At 47.2% G+C, this 21,318-nt stretch overlaps 2 protein-coding genes across 3 annotated transcripts in view; both read right to left on the minus strand.

Annotated features, from left to right (window-relative positions):
- Nucleotides 1-968: 968 nt before the first annotated feature.
- On the minus strand, nt 969-11,987 carry LOC122384505 (G-protein coupled receptor dmsr-1-like). Its single transcript, XM_043372010.1, has 2 exons — nt 11,822-11,987; nt 969-4,083 (listed from the first exon to the last, which is right to left on the minus strand). The coding sequence occupies exon 2, from the start codon at nt 3,979-3,981 to the stop codon at nt 2,737-2,739; it is 1,245 nt and encodes a 414-aa protein (XP_043227945.1). The 5' UTR covers nt 3,982-4,083; nt 11,822-11,987; the 3' UTR covers nt 969-2,736.
- A 5,091-nt stretch (nt 11,988-17,078) lies between these two features.
- The window catches only part of LOC122384506 (serine/arginine repetitive matrix protein 2-like), a 45,775-nt gene continuing 41,535 nt past the window's right edge, over nt 17,079-21,318 (minus strand). For both annotated transcript variants that reach the window (XM_043372011.1, XM_043372012.1), the window contains exons 16-18: nt 20,836-21,006; nt 19,323-19,475; nt 17,079-17,589 (exon numbers count right to left, since the gene is read on the minus strand). In XM_043372011.1, the coding sequence (XP_043227946.1) occupies nt 17,359-17,589; nt 19,323-19,475; nt 20,836-21,006 (555 nt within the window). In that variant the 3' untranslated portion in view covers nt 17,079-17,358. The remainder of the gene's footprint in view (nt 17,590-19,322; nt 19,476-20,835; nt 21,007-21,318) is intronic.

A 21,318-nucleotide genomic window follows, 5' to 3' on the forward strand; every position in this document is an offset into this window, starting at 1 on the left:
TTTTCCCGGAACTTGCTGCTTTTCAATAGGCGTGCAGCGACCCGAGAAGTTTCAGAGTCCGTGGCGTCAATGAACAATGCGCATCGGGCCATAGTGCTGTTCTATCGCTGTAATCAAACTACTTATGTCAAAATTAGCATCAGGGGGTAATAACCAGGGGGTAATGATCAGGGGGTAATGACAGTGAGTAATGACCAGCGGGCTAGCCTCTGCTTATTCAATGAAGTCTCTTGAAAGCTTTTAACCGCGGGCTGTTTGAAATAGACAAACACTATGCGTTAGTATGTAGAGTTTACGGTTCGCGAATGATTCTGTCTGTCTAGGGTGGGTAAGGTATGCTGCACCTAGGCACTTCGATTGCTATGCATTTTTTGCATTAGCGTCGCCGTTTTAGCACTTCTTACATACCGATAGATGTTTTAATGTGAAAGGCAATGAATACAGTGAAGAACATTCATTATTCAATGTTTATGCCCCCCGGCTTCCACTCATGGCTAGTTATTCCATCACTTGTGTCATTCAAAGCAACATTAAATGCAATATTTTCTTCCTGGAATGTATATTATTGCTTTTAAATCAGCGACAGGCTGCGAAACAGTTAATGTTTTTAACGGAGATAGAGCATGATGCGGATGTGTCAATCAAGCTGTGCGCCAACTCGTGAAGATGAACGATTTTCCTAAGGCATCGTGGCTTAGGTACTGGTACTGGTATAGTATATGAACCAACAGTTTATGTGAATGCACCATGAAGAAAATGTGACCTCTGATAACCTTTGTGGCCTTAACCTTACCTTGATTAAATGTGCGGATTATTTTTGAAGTTGTTTCGACGATCTTTTCAGCGCAACTATGCAAAAACTAATTAAGAGGGGATGGCGTTAAAGCCCTCTGTAAATACTAGCTCGTGTTCCGTGTTGACCGATGATCACCGCAACGGCCCATCTTTCCACAAAAAAGTCATACATATGTAACAATACCATATTATTTGGCGAGCATACATAAATACATAGACAATCGATGCTTCATCGACGGTTCGCGCCCATTCCATTTGGCACGGCGAGACGGGAATGGGGTCTCGGACGAGACATCGTCCGCTCTGTACCTATAGATAGATACAGGTAAACAGCGGGAAAGCTCTGGCCTTTCTGTCCGAACACGCATGGACACTGAACCAATGTCGCAAGTATAAGGAACATCTGAGATACGGGCATGTCTAATACAGTGGAACAGAAACGCTTCGGAAACATAGCAAAAGGTAAATAACCTACAAACAAAACACACGTGACAAAATTTAAGCCCCATTGAAACACCTAGACCTCCATACAGTAAATAACATATTTCACATTTTACTGTGCTTCAGTCGGGCAGTCACAGCACACACGAGCATCAGACCATCACTGATCAGGACAAGACGCGGACAAAGATTTAGATCACTGTCCGGCGTCCGCACATTACTAATCTCTTAAATTAGTATCAGAGCGCACATTAGCTTTGAGGTGGCCGCTGGGTGCAGTGTACCAGCAATTAGCGTGGGGTTTTATTGCCGGTGATTCCCACTAGATCAATGTGGCTTTAGCAAATGTGTAATCCGCTTGATCAGTCACCCAGAACATGCTTTCAAAAAGCGAGACGAAAACTGTCCCGATGCATGTAATGGAGCTTGCGAGTTAAACGTTAGACAGTCAAAACGTTGACTTTATGATGTGATGGCAATTTGCAGTTATCGTGAATTACCATTTTCAGTAGCAGACGAAAGTTAATTCAATATTGAACATTGATTCAGACGCTATGCAAACTTAGGACAAATATCTGGAAATGTCAACTTTTATAGGGCAGATAATCATGTCCTCAAACAATGACAGATCAAGCAGCCATGATAACTGCGAAGTACCAGGAGCTCCTTCAATTTGAAAACCTCGACCTTATTTAGAGCCAAAGGAGACAGTTCATGAAACCGACCCAACAATGTTAAGCTTCCTTTTCATAAACTGATGCAGGATCGCAGAATGCAGGCTCTGAACTAACGCCGCGTATAAATGCTCTCGTTGAAACAATTCTATATACGCATTATTTACACGCACTGTAATCACCACACCCGTACATCATGAAGATTCGACTAAATACAATCGAGTCGCCATCGTTTCATTGTCACAAAAATACTTATTTATATATTCTACTTCAATAGTTCAACATTCAGTATATCAGCCAAGAAATGACATGCCATATCACTTACGGCTAGAAATTTCGTCAATACTTGAGCTTAGCTTATATCGTCCTGAGTGACTCACAACAAGCGCACCAATACGGTGTACCGCACACGGTGCTTGGAAACGATCGGCCCACGTCGCCACAGGCCTGTCAGTCTGCCGTGTTTCCCAGCGTAATTGAAAACTTCACCGTAATGTTCGGGTAGGCCGTGTAGATCCACGTTCGGGGAAGGACCGCTGATATTCTATGTATTCGACGCGGACAGTGTTCTGGTGTGAGATCAGCCAGCTGTCGCAGTCGTCCAATTTCAAAGTTTTTATCGGTAGTGCACGAACAATACACGATACATCTCCACCTTTGGCTGAAGCGCTCAACCGGCTTAAACACTTCAGCCGAATAATGCAACGCTTTCGTTCATTATCACCGTCTTTGAACAAGCACGCACAGTTCCCTCAGTTCCCCTCCGTCCACAATATTTTCCAGCAGCGATATCGCCATCGAGCCGCCGCCAGCCTTGGTCTGACGATCACACAAACGTGGTGTTGGTGTTGAGTACTGTCATGGAGATGCTGTGAAACTTGGCCGGCTGACCGCTACGACTCAGCGGCCTGAGGTGGGCAGGTCGCCTCAGCAGAGCGCTGAACGCCTCTCGGAACTGCTTGCTCATCAGACAGTAGAGCAGGAAGTTGACTGCCGAGTTGGTTAGCGCCAGGATGTCGAGGAGTTCACCGACATGTTGGTAGCAGATGGAGAAGAAGCGCTCCTGCAGGACGCCCGAGAGCAGCGCGAGGATGCCCTGCGGGAACTCGGTGATGAGGAAGAGCAGCAGCACGGCGACCAGCATGAGAGTGGTGCGGTCGGCCCGGCGAGTGTCCTGGACGAGGTGGTGGTCGGCGCTGAGCTGACTGCAGCCCGACATCAGCCGCTGCTTCCTCCGCTTCGTCTCCAGCAGAACTCGGATCAGACGGACCGAGAAGTACGTCAGCGTCAGGCACGGCACCAGCTTGATGACCACGGCGAAGAGCCAGAAGTTGGCGCGGTTCAGCAGCCTGTTGTGCCGCCTCGCGATGTCGCTGATGTCGATGCTGTAGATGAATTCTCCCGGCTGGAGCGTCGGCTGGCTGCGCACGGCAAACGTGAAATAGGACGGCAGACAGATGACGGGTGAGGCCAGGTAGGCTAGCACGATGAAGGTCAGGCATCGCTTCATGGTGCAGTGCTTGGCGGCCACTGTCGGGTGGACGATCGACAGGAACCGCCACACGGCCAGCATCACTGTCATAAAGATGGATACCGTGTGGAAGATCTGGGCAAAGTGCGCGTGAAACAGCACGTAGAGCACCTGGGAGTGAGACTGCGGATCCGTGTCGCTGATATAGTGCTGCACGGCGAACGGAATGTACTCCAGCATGACGGCCAGGTCGGCGGCGGCCAGTCCTGTGAGGATCGTGTTGGTCGACGACAGCATGCCCTTCCGCGTCAGCACCACGATGTTGATGAGGTTGGTGACGGAGCCGAACAGGCAGACCATGAGTGCCAGGTAGCCATGCACGGGCCGGTAGGAGTCCCTCAACCAGCGTACGCCCTCGCCACAGATGTCACTCGTGGCCTCGGTACGGTCGCTGAACATGACTGGCGTCGAACCGGTGACCGCCGCGGTGGAGCCGTTCTGGAACGCCTCCCAATCGCTGAAGGTGAGGTTCAGCCCGCGCAGCATCGTCTCCAGGTAGAGCTGGCGGGCCTGCGACCGCGTGTCTGCGTTCATAGACATGGTGGCAGCGCCAAGCAGCGGAGTGTCGGCGGCCAGGACCAGATGAAGCAGTCGCGTGGGGTCGGTCGCCCCTCTTGAGTCCTTCCGCTGAACGGCGTTGAACTGTGAAATAAGAAACGGCAATGGTTAGCCAAGGAGTTACAAGGTTACATGACGCTTATACGATGTCTGCCTTTACAAAGTGTCAGGTCATTTATCAACTTAAACGGTGTTTAAGTAAATCGGCTCCAAGATCTTCAGTTCTGGACGATAATTTAGCCCCAATCATGAACCAGTTTGTTAAATGAGCTTAGCTGCTAATTGGTCTGCTCAGAGAATCAGCTCCGTCAGTAAGGCTTAATTAAATAGCATTTTCGACATTGAGTAGGCCGTAACTCTCATGGATGTCCATTGACTGTTCTCTTAGACCCTTTGACATGCCCTCTGGTACGATTTTCGAGCGGCGGTGCGTGCCCTTTCGGGTCTGCGCCGGTGATCGGTGTGCGCCAGCAGCAGCGCTGACCCGCCGGTACTTTATCTGCCGCCTTATAGCTCCGTATCGCTGCGTCCTCGGCCTCCAATGGCCCCATCCATCGCGCGGAATGAGCTCACTCGCAGACCGGCTTCTGCGCACGTCCCGGTACAGACGGCAGATGTTTCATTTAGCTCTGGACCTGGCTGTGATTCATTCAGAAGGGTGGGGTAAGCCGGCGACTCCCCAAGCAGCCAATATTTTATGGAGAACCATGAGGTGAGTGAAGCAAGCTGGTGAAGCTTTAACGAACTATGGATGCCACTCTGATGATGGGTACCTGTTCTCGACAAATTTTTGCGGCTACCAACATGTTACATTGAAGCCTACATGTAATAAATGATATAGAAAATGAGCGTCTTACAACTGCTTGATAGGGAAATCGAAATGTGAAAAAAGTAAGCATTGAGTTTAACGCTATACGCCCTGAGGCTCGTATCTGAGCAGGCTCGGATACAAGCCTTTTATGGATCAAATGCCTACAAATAACATATAAAATGATACGTTAAGTGAACCTAGGGTGAATGTCTGGCACGGGGCTGGAAGTTACGACAAACAAATCAAACGCAGATGCTTGGAAAGCTCAGTATGCAATCTCCTCATTAAAATACACGTGTTGCCTACAGGCAGCACGTGACATCTCTCTGAGAGCATAGCTATCACTTGACCCGAGTGCAATCTTAGGATAATACCAAGAACAGCCTCATACAGCTGACAGCACCCCATCAGTTCCTCTGCCTACTAAGGAGAGTGGGGTCACTACATTTACCATTGCACCGCTTCCCTTCCCTGACACTTGACAACGGATCTACACAGCTCTCCCCTACAACTGAGCCTCCATCGCCGCAGTCATCTTTTCATCCAACCTCCGGCTACCACAGTCCATCGGACCTTCTTCTGCACTAGTCCTCTATAGACTAAACTTCCATCTCTCCCTCCATCGAACCTCTATAGAGCTCTCCGTGCCGATGTCAACACAAAAGCAGACCTCCGCAAACCGTCTACTCCGTCATCCGCTGTTCCATCGGTACCGGGATCTGCGAGAGCCGCGAGCTTACGGCTTCAAGCCTCCAATAGATCTCCGGGACTACCTGCAGCTCTCGATCAGATCGAGACATCCGGAAGCTTCCAGTAAGCCCTCGGATCGGCGGTCAGCGTAATGGAACGAACACAAGACAGGCCGGACGATTATGGGGAGAAACTAACGCGGAACGTCTTGTGCGATAGCTCAGAAATGTTTTGGCATTGGTTGCAAGGCGCCGTCAACTTAGAAATCGGTTATTGGAAGAAAACCACCCGCCATATTTGTCATTGTTTTGCGATGGATAGATAACGATTAGTTTTAGATTCTATAATTGTGCATGCATTTGTAAATGTGAATGAATGCACGTTCACTAATGACTTGCAACCGTTTTTATCCATTTACTGGTATTTGCCTCTCGTCATTGCCCATCAACCCTCATCTTTGTGATTTGAAGGGTAATAATTAAGGGAGTTTTATTTCAAGACTGCTTCCATCAAGTTTCTTTTGCCCCTTCGACCCCGCGAGGCTATGTGTTAACTGCTGGATTGCTAAGCTTCAGATAAACTAAAAGCCATGCCGCGCAAGCCGCAAGGAGTAGACGGCTCACCGGCAGCTATGGATCAAATATGGCACCGCACCAAACAATGGTTATGCTCACGATCTCTACATAACAAGTTTTATCATAACAATTTTTTATGTCATGGAACCGTCATGTCGGAGAATAAGTCTGTGAGCAGTCCAGTGTGTTGGAATGATTTCCCATGTGAATCGCCGGCCGCCCAATTACGGGAAGCGGCAAGAAGGAGGCGCGAGACATCACAGCCCGGCCCGTCACGACCGCCTCCGACGCCCGGCGGCACTTCCGAGATTAGTAGAAAACTAAAATAAAAATCATTTTTGTCCACCGGAAGTTAGGCTATGCGACTAGTAGAGATCATGCAGCTCTCATTGCATGATCAGACAAGAATCAGAAGAGTATGAGGTTTGTCAGAGAAGTGCAATGCATATTGCAGCATATAGCGATCAAAGACGTTCAGCTGATCCAGAGAAAATGCTTGCACGATGCAAGTTCGGCGTACTGTCAGGGACAAGCCATTCAAGCCGGATAATTGATAACTTCTGTCAAGGAATGTCGAGCGCAGCATTGAGACAGTTCAAAACGCTTATCGTACCGGTTTATCTCCTTAAATTATATCTAATCTAATTACTGTATTTCATATAGCTGCAATGCGATCGGAAAAAGCTCCACTCGATAACGATTCAAAACACAAACGCACTCCCAGTCAGTAAGCGACATGAGCCCGTCGCTGGACATTCTAACAGCGCGTCGCCAGCCCGTATCTCTCGTCTAACGGTGGCGAGCAGCCCGTCCGACCGACCCCCCGCCGACTCCGGAGGGTGACCCATATCGGTCCATTAAAGCGGTACTGAGTACACAGCCGCCGCGACACCGGCACTCTATCGCCCCACCTCTCACTGCGCGCAGCGCAACTCACCGGGTCGGCGAGTTTCGTTGTTTATTTAAGAGAGTTTTGGTGAGAATGTGCGTGCACATTTCCAAGAGGTGACGATTCTTTGTCGTGACCGCAGCGACTTTTTGGTATTGCTGGGCCTGGTGTTCTTGGCTTTTTTGGTAGGTTTACGTATTTTTGTTCTGATGTAAGTACATTTTGCATATTAATAGACGGATAGGGCAAATTTCACGAAGTTTCACGCCGATATTCGCGGACCGGACATTAGTGACATCGAATGACGTGTTAGGTATTGGCACTGTTCACGAGCGGATATTCACGGGTGGGCACGCCAAGCATTCACGAGTGGATCAGCCGGCTATGAACGAGGAGCATCAGACCTGACTCAAGAATACCACCGTAACGTTGACACTCGGCGGGTATTCCGTAACGTTGACACTCGGCGGGTGTAAGTTCACGGTCGTGCAACCGCATGCAGCTTGCATTGCTCGGGCTGGCGACCTTTAACGTTCACGAGTCGGCAGCCCACACCAAGGCCGTTGGTTAGCGCATGACTGACCTCAAAGTTATGATACTCTTGCAGCAGCTACGCAATGGAATCGTTTAACTTGGTGGGAACAAGTGGCGCTTGGTGGTGTTCACATTTCTTGAATGGGATAATGTACGTATGGAAGTGACTATATGCCTTAAAACGCATTTTAGAGGAAAATAATGTTTGCATAAACCTCATGAGTGTAATCGATCAAGTCGACAATGGAAATAATGCACCTTTAAACGTTTGAGAAAAACAAAATCTGCTCGCTAGGTCAAATAACCTCTCCGATTTTGTATGAGTACGGTGAACTACAAAGAGATCACATAGGTCATGTCTTCCTGAAGCGATAACACGTCACTTTGCTGTGTGTTTACAGGTACCTAATACAACGAGCTTCAGTTCGGTCTTCTATCGAGATTGTAAGGCATTGAGCTCACGCGGTCTCTTTAAATCATGTTAATATCTCTATCGCTCACCCACGGCGCCTAATGCAGACGATCAAGCCAGCAGTACCGCACATAACATATCGTACTCGTACTGGAGGAAGATCGCATGTAGCAAATGGGAGCCGTAAATTAACCTCATTAAAGTACATACCTACGTATCCGTACGTATCATACTTGACCAGATTGGGATCTACTGCATTCTGGAGAGAAACGCAATAAGCATTTTATGGAGGATCCCAGGAGTGGTCGTCCATTACCGCCCTGGGGCAATATTGTCTGACGGAACTCAGAAAGAGTAAATGTTCCTGCGGGGATTTCTCGCTTTGAGACTCCCTTAGCGCAGTTCCGTATTTTTGCTGGTAAGACAATGATCCCTTATCAGAGATTGGCTAAAAATGAAGATAAATGTGTGCAAGTGCAATATTTGATGGATGCATGCATATTGCATAAGCTATTTTTGCGAATGCTGCCATTGTCCTTTCAAAAAGCATGTTGCCGACAAATTAAGCAGGGATGTAGGTACACAAACATAAGTTGATAACGAGCGTCAGCCTCATTCAACTTGTGCAATTCTGCTCTCTCATTGATGTTCTGTTTTTGTCGTGCTGCCATTCCGGGAACCTCTAAGCCTCCACTAAGGATGGCGCGTGGGTGTGTGCCGCAGGCGCATAGTCTCCACTCAGGCCGGCTTTAGACGGTAGGTACACGGCCATCGTTACGGCACTACGAGCACGGCCCGCGCTCGGTGACCTCTGGGCGACCGGTGACCGTCCCCGTTCTGTGCATGTTAACCATCAGCTGAGACGTCCCTCACCGTCACGATGAAACGGTTGATTTAATGCTTCATTATCGTAAAATTGCAGAGTAGGCCATTTCGGTCGCCAAAGCCGGGACCGGTTAGGGTGATTCAAGCTCGGACAGATGACTGTTCCTAGCAGGTTATGTCAGTTTAGCTGTTGTAATAGGTAAAAGACGAGTGACGGTATTGGAGGGCCTTTTAGAAGTCTTTTTGAACAAAGAATAGAGGTGTCTTTTTCCTAATTGGGAACTATGGATTTGTGAGGCAAATGTTAGCCAACAGCTTGTCTGAAAATAGCGCACACATTCTCGGCTTGCTACATAATGTTTTATGACTTGCATTGCTAACGATGAAAGATATTAGCACTTCAACTAATTTCAACTTCTATCAATCATACTTCCTTTGCTCGGATGACTCTTCCGCCGTTCTAGTCCATGCCTATGCTGTAATGCCTTCGAACCTATACCAACCAGCGTCGATTGTCTGCACTGATTCGAGTTGGCGCGACGGTTGCCGGTTGAACGGTGCCGGCGACCAGATCGCAGTGACTGGATCAGGTCGGCAGGCTTCGTTTGGCTAGACTTTCCACCGAAATGTCGTGCGTCGTGCACAGCGTACATAACAAGTGTCCCAGAACCTTAGTTTATCACATGTCAGTTGGCAGCACTGGTCGTGAATAAGTCAGAGGTCTTAGCAGGATTGCTGCAGGGATAAACTAAACAGCATATAGCGGGATGCATATGTAGTCATGATGTCCCAAAGAGAGATGAGCATTTCACATCCGTCAGTTTTCGTCACGACCGCGCTGAAACCCATCTCGGTCCAGCGCAACGGTTTGGGACGAGTCCCACGCTCTCATCAGCGATTGTCTTCGTTGTTTTTCGCTTATAGAAACTGACTCATCGTCAGTTTTTGACGCTTCCAAGTCGGGAAAGGATGGGCAAAATTAGGTACCAAAAAGGTTGCACACGGGAGGCGGTAAAGTTGAGATTTGTGATTATTTTACGACATCCAAAATTATACGACTGTGACAAGCGCTTGACGCTGTGTGTCCTGCTTGGCTCTACCTTAGTAGCTATATGATTTTTACCTATTCATTTGGACATATATGTAAATCCGATTGTCGCTGCAATGGTATTGCCTAATGTGCATTCCCATATACAAACATTAAAAGTAATTAAGTAGACCGAACGTTTGGTCCGGATTAGACGAAACGTTGCTGAGCAAAATTAAGATTGAAACTGAATCTAAAATTTAACTTAACTTTGATATCTTCATTACACTGAAAATAAGCAAGCGCCTTCATGCGATCCTTTGCAGCGAACGACCGCGTTCGGAAGTTAGGGACGAAATGTTTATTAAATTCGACCGCAGTCGCATGCAGAACACAAACAGATAAATTATTCTCCGTATCTCAGAACAATGCAAGACCCGTGAAGAGCAATATCTTGTTCAAAGATAGTGAATACAAAGAAGCTCAGTGTGCGTACAGGAATTGCTGGCCACTACTTCGGAAGCGAAATTCGGGTGCGATTGTCCAAACTTTGCCGTGCGTGCCTTTATTAGCGAGAATCAGCTGTATAACTACGGTCCAGTGTTCCTAATCTCTGCGAGGTATCAAGGCATGTTGTAAGTTATTTCAAAACTTTTCCCAATACGCCGACGACAGCTGCCGGGAAGAGGAGGTGAAATCGCTAAGATGAAACTACAATCCTCAGAATGATTCTGTTTCAGAGTATAGCGGACAAATGCAAGTAATTGGATGGTCCATGAAGTTCAAGATTGGAAGCGAGTTGCTGCATGCGAAGTTTTAAGTGGATTTGACAGCCCTTCGGATAGCTTCATTCGAACTCACTAGAGCAGGAAATCCAGTTAATTTGCCCTGCGATCATTTATTTTACATTTTTCATTATCAATATCTATTTCAGGGGCATGAAGCAGCTGTGGGGAATTTCATTTTATGATGGATTATCAGATTTAGCCCCGGCCTTCCCTACTCATAACTTTAGGACAACAGGCTTGGTTACTTTGGAGCGAGCATCTGTTGCACGTTTTCTGCATCGATCGCGGCGCCCAGTGAGGGTATGAGACCGAGGTGATAAGGTCACGGCGGGTCATAGGCGGGCCACGAAGTTCCCCTCGATGCGTGCGCGAATTGCGAGCTGTATTTTATTGCTTCATAAATGTATGGGGGTCACACAATTGTTAAGGAACGACGGTAGGAATATGAATGCATTTAACACTTGCGAACACAGAATCTAACATACCTATTTATTCAAGAAAGTTCTTGTTGATGTTGTCCAGACAAATAACAGGTCCGCAATCATTCCGCGAGTGTCAAGTACTGGCAACGTTAAGCGTTAGCCGTGCGAATGGGGGGTTGTGAAATCTTGATTGCGGTATCGAAACGATAGGCGATGTGATTATGTTCTTTTGGAATGAATATCAATGCATTTATAAGTTACTGAGTGGCAATTTCAGATGAAATATGATGAACATATCGAAGAAGCTAATAAAGACTCTCACACATACGATACTTTTTTGCTTGAGGTACGTATTTTGCAAGCATAGCAGCCTTTTCCGAGAGGCCGCTCCCGCTATTCCGTGACATATTTTCGAGCATATATAAGGTGCACCATTGTTACAGAAACTCAGGTGTCACAAGAAGAACCTAAAACGAATTCAAGCAAACAGGTTTAAGCTATTAAAGCATTTTAGCAAGCATATTAAAGCATTAAAGCATTTAAGCTATTTTGTAGGCATGTCACATCTATGTAGACATTTTCCACGAAAGTAATGTACACATTTGAATGTTTTGCAAATAATTCCACACCACTGATCACACATACCTATCATCATTATCATATATATTTAAGGTCATCCATCGGCTTGAAACGATTTGGTAAACAACTCGCGTGGCTGTGGCCCATGAAATTTGTCGTATACAATACAAATAAATCATTAAGCTCAAACACAATTCATCTTTAAATTGTCCTTACTACAAATTACCTCGCTGACAACACCAAAAGGGAAACAGCGCCAGTTGAGCTCACCTTATGTAGCTGAATTTGCCGCCGCTCCCCGGTTCGTTGCCACCTTCCCGTTAATCTCCCTCGACAACGCCAGCGGCGCCGGCTCACAGCTCGGTACACAAGTCACAGCTCCGCTGTCACCGGTCGGACGGCCTTCGACAGTCGCTGCCGACAGTCGAGTGTGCCCGCCGGCCCGGCCCGGCCGTCACACCGCCGTCGGTGCCGATGCACGCGCCGCGCGCACGACGTCGACGCCGACGGCTTCCACACGGCCATGCGGAAAACCCGACAGCAACTCAGCCGAGACGCTGGGCCATACGCGCAATTGTGGTATAAAGGTCATGTGTTGAACTCCCCGGCTTGTTATGGAGGTATATTAAAGCTGACTCAGTTGCATTGTTTTAGGATGATAAAAGATGAATGGGGCAGGACGAGAATGAACACGTTGATGAGAAGTCTTTTGCAGTGTTCTTTTGTCTCATTGGTATATTCAGCAGGCCTCTTATTTAGACGGAGGGACGGGATGACAGTTTTCCATACAGCACAGTTGTATTAATTGTTCCACACAATGTGATAATGACAGCGTATTGTAAGGACAGGTAAATATCAGCCCCATTTACCAAATCATACGACGTTCGATTAGTTCGACGGACGCGACGACTGCTCGTTCCAGTAGGTAGTTTTCACTTTTTAGTGTATTTTCTCTCTTTAGCGTTGAATTTCCAGTTAGCTACAATGTAACCACGGAATATATAGTCTGCGAATATATAGTGTCGTAGACTATATATTCCGTGATGTATAAACTATATGCTTAGTATTCCGTATACCCCTGAGTCCCTTAATTAAAGCGTGTAATCTTGATCTGTTTCGGTGCCATCGTGCCAGCAAATAGTCGAAACGGTAAACACTTGCATAATGCACAAGGGCTGGATCCTGTATGCATGCATATTTGCCGGTTGTTTAGGAGGTGTATGTTTGAAGAAAAAGTGAAGAGACATCCATGACAGTGAGCAATTGAGCATACATTTATCTTGTGCTCATCAAGTACTTGCTTAATGTTATGCCTTGCTATTCGCTTTTTAAGCACAATTTTGCGTTCAAATGTGGCTTTAATCAACGATGCTAAACACGTGTGTCGTCTATCAATTTAGCACGAAGTCATGCTTCACAAGAAACTTCACAAGAAGCTGCATTTAGGCCATGACATATTTCATTTTCGATATGGCGGATGCATTTCATTCTCCAGCATCCCTTCTCATTAGCACATTTATTTTGGGCTATACCAAAAATATTCTGATTCAACGCCAGTGACGCACATGGAAGGTGCTCGTATAGACGATGTGTTGTGACGGCATGTCGAGTCTGTCGCTCTTTAAACTTTAAAGGGACTATCCCACCTTCTAAAATGTTGTTAAAACCAGTTAAATTGTGCCCGACTTTATAGATTGGATGACCAGGAACACGGTTCTGGCATTTATTTTTCATTAAACATCTTAGGCTTCCCATATTCCAAACACAAACTTTCAAATATGTGACGTCACAGCCCAAAATTACCTCCTTCCCCAGGCCACATTACTGTCATAAAGCTGATTCTTTTTACTCTGTAGGCACCACAACAAAGTTCAGACCAAGTTTTAAGCGATTTTTCCACGAACAAACCCATTTAAATCAGAATGACTAAACGAGGTGACGTCACACTAACGGTCGCTCCATGTTGAAGATAGGGCCTTGTACAAGGCCCATTTTCAAATGAATGGAACGAATTTCTTCAACACCAAGAGGTTGGGGGTTGCAACCTAGATAGATAGTGGTTTCTGAACCTCGCCGCAAACTTGGCTATCTCAACTCAAACCCCATGTTAAAGGTGGGATAGTCCCTTTAACTGTCAACAAAAATGTACTTTCCATGAAGAATAGATGTGCAATTAAAATATACATTCATGAATGCATGTTTATAGCGCTTACTGAATATTATTCTGCTGAGTATTTCCTACAAAACCGTATGTGCTTATTTGCTGGTCGATATGGTAATTGGTAAGCATTTAAGCAATCTGCTACAAAAGCAGCGTTCGCAATACATAAGTAAATAAATAAAAATAGGCGTGCACCTGACGTGTGCAGCTTCACAGTGTGTTTCCAGAATGGATAACACCAGTCCACCCGAAAAATCAGGTCAGACATACCTAGCAACAGCAGAGCGGGACCTTAAATCGGACCTCAGCTGCAAGCTACGCTGTGAAAATGCAATTACTACTCCACAAACGTATTAAGCGTTTCAACGCCGCAACGTTATCTCGTTTCAAGGCGCTAGTCACCCGAACTCAACAATGGGTCTCGTTACTACGTCTATAAATCGGTTTAACCTACACTTAACATCCGCATCGAAGCGAGCGTCCGAAATTCATGCTGGCAAACGGTGCAAATGGTCCTGCCGTTTTCCGGGAAAGGTCGCCATCAGCGCGAGCGTCTGTCACCTTTGTTACCACCTCCGTATTAGTCCTGTCCAATTACGGAGACCGACCGTGGCATGTGCCAGGCCCAGCGCCGTCCATCTATCACGACTCCATGCGCGTGCATGCGGATGCATTTGTTCTCGCGATATTAGTCGGTGGTGTAGGCGTCGGGCGCTGGCGGTATTGGGTAGAGAGGTGCTCAATCATGAAATTCATCCCATGGAAGTGGTTTTGGTGGACGCAACTTGGTTCAACTTTTAGTATATGTGTATGGAATTAAAATCTATTTTTGCGAAACGTTTGAATGCTGATGAGCTGATTCGTTCGACCACATTTGCTTATACCAATACAATGAGTTGTATCGCCGATTGAGTGCCATCGCATGTCGTACCAACCCATTACCAACTCGAGCTCGAGAGCCGCTGCAGGATTTACCACGAAGGCGTGAGAGGAGCCCCGGGAGTGGGGCCAAACATATCGACTCGCCGAACTACAAGTGCCTGTTGACATGGCCGAATCCGACCCATCGGATACCCCGAGACGCTATATATTGACGTTCTCTAGTATCCTCCAACTGGGCCCATATTCAAGCCAGCACCCACAGCGAACTCTGAGGTGAAATGCCCAATTTAGGTCAATCGTTTTATCTATTGACGTTGCCTAAAGTTGGAAGTCAGCTTTGTTGGTCTAAGGAGTAACGTTTGCCCAAGGGCAACACCATTACCGTATCAATGCTATCCCGTATTGCACCTCAGGCACGGAAAATACCTAAAGATATACTCGTGAATAACCTTCTGCGCCGCTTCAACTTATTCTCTCTCTTTCTCTCTCTCTCTCTCTCTCTCTCTCTCTCTCTCTCTCTCTCTCTCTCTCTCTCTCTCTCTCTCTCTCTCTCTCTCTCTCTCTCTCTCTCTCTCTCTCTCTCTCTCTCTCTCTCTCTCTCTCTCTCTCTCTCTCCCTCTCTCTCTCTCTCTTCCTCTCCCTCTCTCTTCTCCTCAGCTCGGCTGTCTCGGTTGCGTGCCTAGCTAAGAGGTCAACAAGCTCGTAGCGTGACAAACGGCAAATGCTCATGACGAGTTCCTGGCTGGGGCTAGTAAAGGTTTGTTAAGTTGCTGTTTGACAATATACCCTGGTTTGACCGTCCAGGATAGGTACCTCATAAGTCTGAAGCAGGTTACCAGCCATACTAAGTGTTCACACGACCATTTTTATGTTTAGAGGGTTTTCCAAGTCAAAACATATAAGCCTGTAAGGAAATAAGCAGCCGCTTTTGGATCCTAATGCTGCCACATATGTATATGCAGCAGAAGGATTGTTAGTTGTCGGCTATACCTGGGCTCTGCATAGGCTAAAACCCTATTGGCTAAAACCACAGGCATTGAATCAAAGTTGGCAAAAGTTAATCACTGATGAAATAAATAATGCTAGCATTACCTCATAAGGGCAAGTAAAAAGGAAATTTGCTTCTATTCGCGAAGCAAAAAAAAAAGTAAAACACACAGACATTTTAACGGGTGTTGTAATCGACAGGAGCAAAGACCTGCTGTCTGGTAGGCATAATACAGAGGTCTATGGCAGGAGTTTGTGTGTTTCAATGTGTTCATTATCATTATTTATTAATGCAAACAGACGTGTCACCAGGCGCCCCAGGGTGGCATGTAAGGCATTCAGTAACACATACAACTATGGGTTGAATGTACGGGCAGTGTCGAGGGCCATTCACGTCAAATTAACCGCTTACGGTCACGTGACGATCGGCAATCAACCGGATCAACGTCAATACAGCTAGCGTCATGCTAGGCTAGTTGCCAACCACCAAACACACATGCTTAGTAGGTGTCTGGTCAATTACGCGTCAAATAGAGAAGCGAGAATCACAGCAGAAGCGAGGGTGATATCGCAGCCTCTGCGGAAACCCAACCGCACAATGCTAGCTGCCGCGCACTGTTATTACCACTATAATGGGGGACATCAGTCAGTCTTGATTAAACCCCATTTACGGGGATTTGAGGTGCGTTTCTGTAGCACGTGCCCGGCCTCGTGACCGTGCAACGCGTGCACGCAACTTTGTTCCCAGTTCGCGTCATGGCACGGTTCAGCTGGGCGGAATACGGGGGACCCCGGGTAGACCCAGCCGCGCCCCATGAGACCCCATTGTAGACAAATGGACTGTCCGGGAAACAAAGTTAAGGAAGCAGCCGATTGTAGCCATTGGGGAGAGCTGCTCCCAGCCGATTGGCGAATACTAACGACGGGGCCACTAAGGTAATACACAACAGCGGCCGATTGGGGAGGTGACTGATGAAACGCAACACATCATTCCGCTCACGGGCGCCCATCTCGAGGTGCCGGAAGGCACGGAGCACACTCTACCACTCATTCGTTACCTGCATGCGGCCTGTCGGATCGGAGGTGATTTGGCCGGAAAACCTCACCTAAGTACCTAAGTGGTTGGATGCATGTATGATGTAACATATGCTGTAACATGGCATACCCATTATCCAGTCTTCATAGCGTTTGGTTAGCTAAAATGCCATTCCATTATTTCTGTTGACAAGCGAGTGGCACGCGTATGATTGTTAGCTCCGATACATTACACCTCATTTCCCGACTACAACTACAATTTCATTTATCTAGGATTGTGCCTACTTATTTTTGTCAGTCAAACCACCGTGCTAAAAGCGCTATATCTAATTAAACGTGTGTAAACGTAATGGGATGAAGGATCAGAAGCTACTATATAAATGAACACAGAATGGCCAAATGAATGAAAGGATGAACAGAAAACTGCAGTAACTCGCACTCAGGGTCATAAACGCTGCCCAATCGATTACTTTGATTAATTTATTATCATTCACATAATTTTGCTCATTAACTGACTCTAGGAGAACATCTGATAAATAAGCACCATGACAACACAAAAACACTGCGTTTTCACAGCACTCGTCGCGGACTAGACCATTATGAAGAATCACATTACAATTTTTCGACCGCACGGGACACAGCTGACAACCAAATCCACCCGACAATCCGCGAACGCTGATCGCTGAACACACCCATCTCCAAGACGCGTTCAGGGTCTGGCGAGTTTGAACCTAACCGGACATCAATATCTCAGCGAGACCATGGGTCTGTGTGACGATACAGAGCGGTGACGACGGGTCCAGGGTCGGAATACGACAGCCTGTGTGACGGGTACGCCGCGCGCGCCGCGGGCCGCCGCTGCCGACAGGGCAGACGGCGGCGAGTCCAGCTCCGAGGCCATGCGCTGCAGGTGCTGCCGGATGCCGCCCAGGTACTCCTGCAGCTCCACCAGCTTCGACTCGTTCCGAGCAAACTGCCGGGAGGAGGGGGAGGGGGAGTTGGAGCTGTGTCTGTGTGGATAGGTGGGGAGAATCACGCTTGTTCTCGATTTTTTTTTTGCGAATTTGATGTACTGAGTCAGAAAAAAATGTTGGCAATGAGAAGTCGATCGAAAAAAACAGGCAACCTTTTAAAAACTTGTTGCGCAGAGCAGCGCGCAGTTGTGAAAAAAAAACTTAGTTTATTCAGTAACGAAAAACTTGAAAAAAAAACTTAGTTTATTTCTAATGCACAATACAATACATACATCTGCATTATACATCTTGTGATTACAATGACCTTAATCAGACTAGCCGAATGCCCCACAGAAAGCATTTAAAGCAGATCGTCTGGTGGTCCGAGTGTCTTGTCCTTGACCAAGACACGGGCGTGTACAGTTTCCACTCACTGTTCCAGTTAAATGACACACTTTTCTAGACATTGCCGCTGTCTGTGTTCACATATAACTCCAGATATCGTTAGGATAAACCGGCAAGCATCCGCGCAGCGCATCAGTTCTGTTCGCATGAGATCACGAATTCAATTTCAAAATAGCATCCACTATAAAACCATGGCCACCGTTCATATTGTCTGAGTCGAACTGCTGCTTTATTACAAAGCCACATACCGCCTTGAGACATTTGGTCTTTACTGAACAGACTTTGAGGCACCGAATTATACCCGTCGCTTTATTGAAGCAGTGGGCGAAGCAGCGGCAAACGGCGACGTAATTACTGGGATAAATCATTGTTTTAGCCGCATCGCTTTCGTCAAATACGGTTCGGGGATACGTAAACAGTACGTTTTAATTGTCGTTTGTCGGCCAGAATAGAACCACTATTTACAGACTTTAGCCTTTCATTACGGGACGTCAGTCCAGCCGCCACTGCGACACGGCATCTGTTTGTTGCCAATTAAGTGTAACGAGAAATCAATGGAAATTCTGGTGACAGAAACAGAATCCCGCCTCTGTCTATGGCTCCGAAATGGAGCGAAGCTGGTCACAACAAGACCCCCTCGGCGGGCGGAGGAGCCGTCGCGTGCGTAGGAAGCACACGTGCCACAGTGGCCCCGCTCACATGCACAGGCACATGTCCGGATGGGCCATGAGTGCATGTCACGTGTCCACTTCCACTAATGTCCAGTTTCCATAGCTCATGAAGGTAGACATGCACGGGACACTGCTAAGGAAGCGACTGTTTGCTAGGTGCGATAAATGTTTTATCCAGGACAAAGAAGCTGTATCGTGTGCTGCAGTTGTACGCCAGGTTATGGTTGTGGGTCAGCCTTAAACTCATTTTAGTCAACAGCTTCTTTCGTCAAACGTATTTATATTGCAAACTTCCTTGTTTTCAGTGACAGTGAGTGACATAGTTTGAAACTTGATCTGATCATTTTCACTGAATTGAATGCCATGAGAATTGAGCGCAAAACGTTTCTTTCTTTCTTTTTGTTTTGTTCCAAAAAAGACATATTTTTGCAATTGTAGGTATGCGGTTGACAAATCGTTTTCCTTTAGCAGGAGGCTCAAATGAAACTGTGCTTACTGGTATCACTGCTCCCTCCCGCCTTTACGTTTCGACGCTGAAATGACAATTGCACGAGCTGTCGTTTGCGGAATCGCCCCTTCAGACCTCTCAGTCCTCTCCCGGCTGGACATAAACGCATACCCTTAGCTCCCCAGTTCCCATTTGGCTCCCATTGCGAGCCGCGCGCCGGCTAACTGACCCGTTCCATGTGCTCGCCAGGTTCGTTGACGGCGGCCGGGCGGCGGCGGCGGCCCGGCCTGAACTCGGCAGCGCTCGGGTCCTTGGTCGGAGGACTCAGCGTCCGCTCCCGATGGCGACCACGAGACGCAGCGCGCGCCTTCGCGCCATCGCGCTGAGGAGCGGCGTACAGACAGGTTAGAGCGGGGAGAGAGAGAGAGAGAGAGAGAGAGAGAGAGAGAGAGAGAGAGAGAGAGAGAGAGAGAGAGAGAGAGAGAGAGAGAGAGAGAGAGAGAGAGAGAGAGAGAGAGAGAGAGAGAGAGAGAGAGAGAGAGAGAGAGAGAGAGAGAGAGAGAGAGAGAGAGAGAGAGAGAGAGAGAGAGAGAGAGAATAAAGAAAGAAAGAAAGAAAGAAAGAAAGAAAGAAAGAAAGAAAGAAAGAAAGAAAGAAAGAAAGAAAGAAAGAAAGAAAGAAAGAATGAATGAAAGAAAGAATGAAAGAAAGAAAGAAAGAAAGAGACTGAAAGAGGAAAGGAGGGAGAGAGAGAGAGGGGGATGGAAATACCCGAGAGTGGGTGGGACAGGCAGATAAGCCGACTGCGACAGACAAATACAGAGGAAAAGAGCCGAAAAGGAGTAATACCGGAAAAATACCGGGGGCATACCGAAAAATAGCATATTTGCGTCATAGCTAGAAGAAAAACCTTTTTCACTGACGTCACAACCACCGGGAAAAAGCACTGACATACAGACATTGCGCAATACGCGCGGACCGACCCTTTGTCGATTCTCTCGAACGGATAAATAATTAAATAGCATCATTTCCGGAGCGCACAAATAATGACCACTCTCAGGGATGCACAAAAAAGCCTGCACACTGCACATTGCACAGTCCTTGCTTTCTGGGAACTGTAGATGATCAAAAAGTATATCTGTACAACAATTGGCCTCGAATGAAAATGATATAATAACTTCTCAGAACTCGAGTCTCCATGCCGAACGAAGTTGTTGCAGAACCACTGAAGCAGCTGTTATGTCGTCATAAGTTTTTGTGGTATCATATACATCCTTTATCAATTATTTAGTATGTCATGAGATGTGATGCAAATCTCAATTTACTTGACCGCCAGAAACAAATGAAAAATTGTTACTTCTAAATGAGATTTATATCGATGAACTTTAAATGTTACAGTGCTGGCATCACGTCACATTGGAAATTGATGATATGTGACTGCTCTGCAAAAGGCCGCCGTGACTTAAGATGTAAGGCCTTCTGAAAAAATAGATGCCAAGTTATGCCTTCATGAATAAAGCTTTCATGAATAAATTGAAATTCTATCCTCTCAAATATGAGCTCTCACTTCGAACGAACATCAGCGTTTGTTCGGCCAATGAAATCACAATTCCTCCACATGGACACGCAAACCAAAATTACACAGCATTGACACAAAGCATCAGACGCTCAACACCCACAACACTAAACGCTCGCTGTGCCAGTCGCCCGGGTACGGTCTCCGCGCCGGGTTGCGGCCTGACCTCGGCTGAGGTGGCCAGCATGTGGCTCAGCTGGTGGAGGTACTCGCTGGCGGCGCGCTGCGACGCCGAGCCCGGCGCCGGTGCCGGCGGCGGCGAGCCCGAGTCGCTCGCCGGCTCCGACGAGCGGCGAAACTCGCGGCTGTTGACGGACGAGTCTGAGATGACGTCACCCTGAAATGGTAACCGGGCGGCGTCGGTGGGTCGCCGGGCGCGCGGCGGTTTCATGACGGTGTGTGCTGTTTGGCCTGGGGATTGTGGACTGTCGTGGCCTTTCTGCACGGTTGCGTCAGACACTCCGTTGACGGCAAAGTATGTCCAATTTGTCAGCTTAGTCGGAAGTCAAGTCGGCACTCATCATGTCAGTGGATGATTAAGTAACTGATTATACGTCAAGTGTCGACCTGTTTTGTGCGTTACAATTGTTGTTCGACAGACTATGGGATAGTGGAGAGTAGCGAAAATGAGGGAATACGGCACTTTATC

Source organism: Amphibalanus amphitrite, unplaced genomic scaffold (assembly GCF_019059575.1).
Source record: "Amphibalanus amphitrite isolate SeventyFive unplaced genomic scaffold, NRLGWU_Aamphi_draft 000192F_arrow, whole genome shotgun sequence".
Classification (NCBI taxonomy): domain Eukaryota; kingdom Metazoa; phylum Arthropoda; class Thecostraca; order Balanomorpha; family Balanidae; genus Amphibalanus; species Amphibalanus amphitrite.

What these genes read in the sequence shown, in the direction of transcription:
- LOC122384505 (XM_043372010.1), bottom strand. Translation starts at nt 3,981, where the DNA reads ATGTCTATGAACGCAGACACGCGGTCGCAGGCCCGCCAGCTCTACCTG.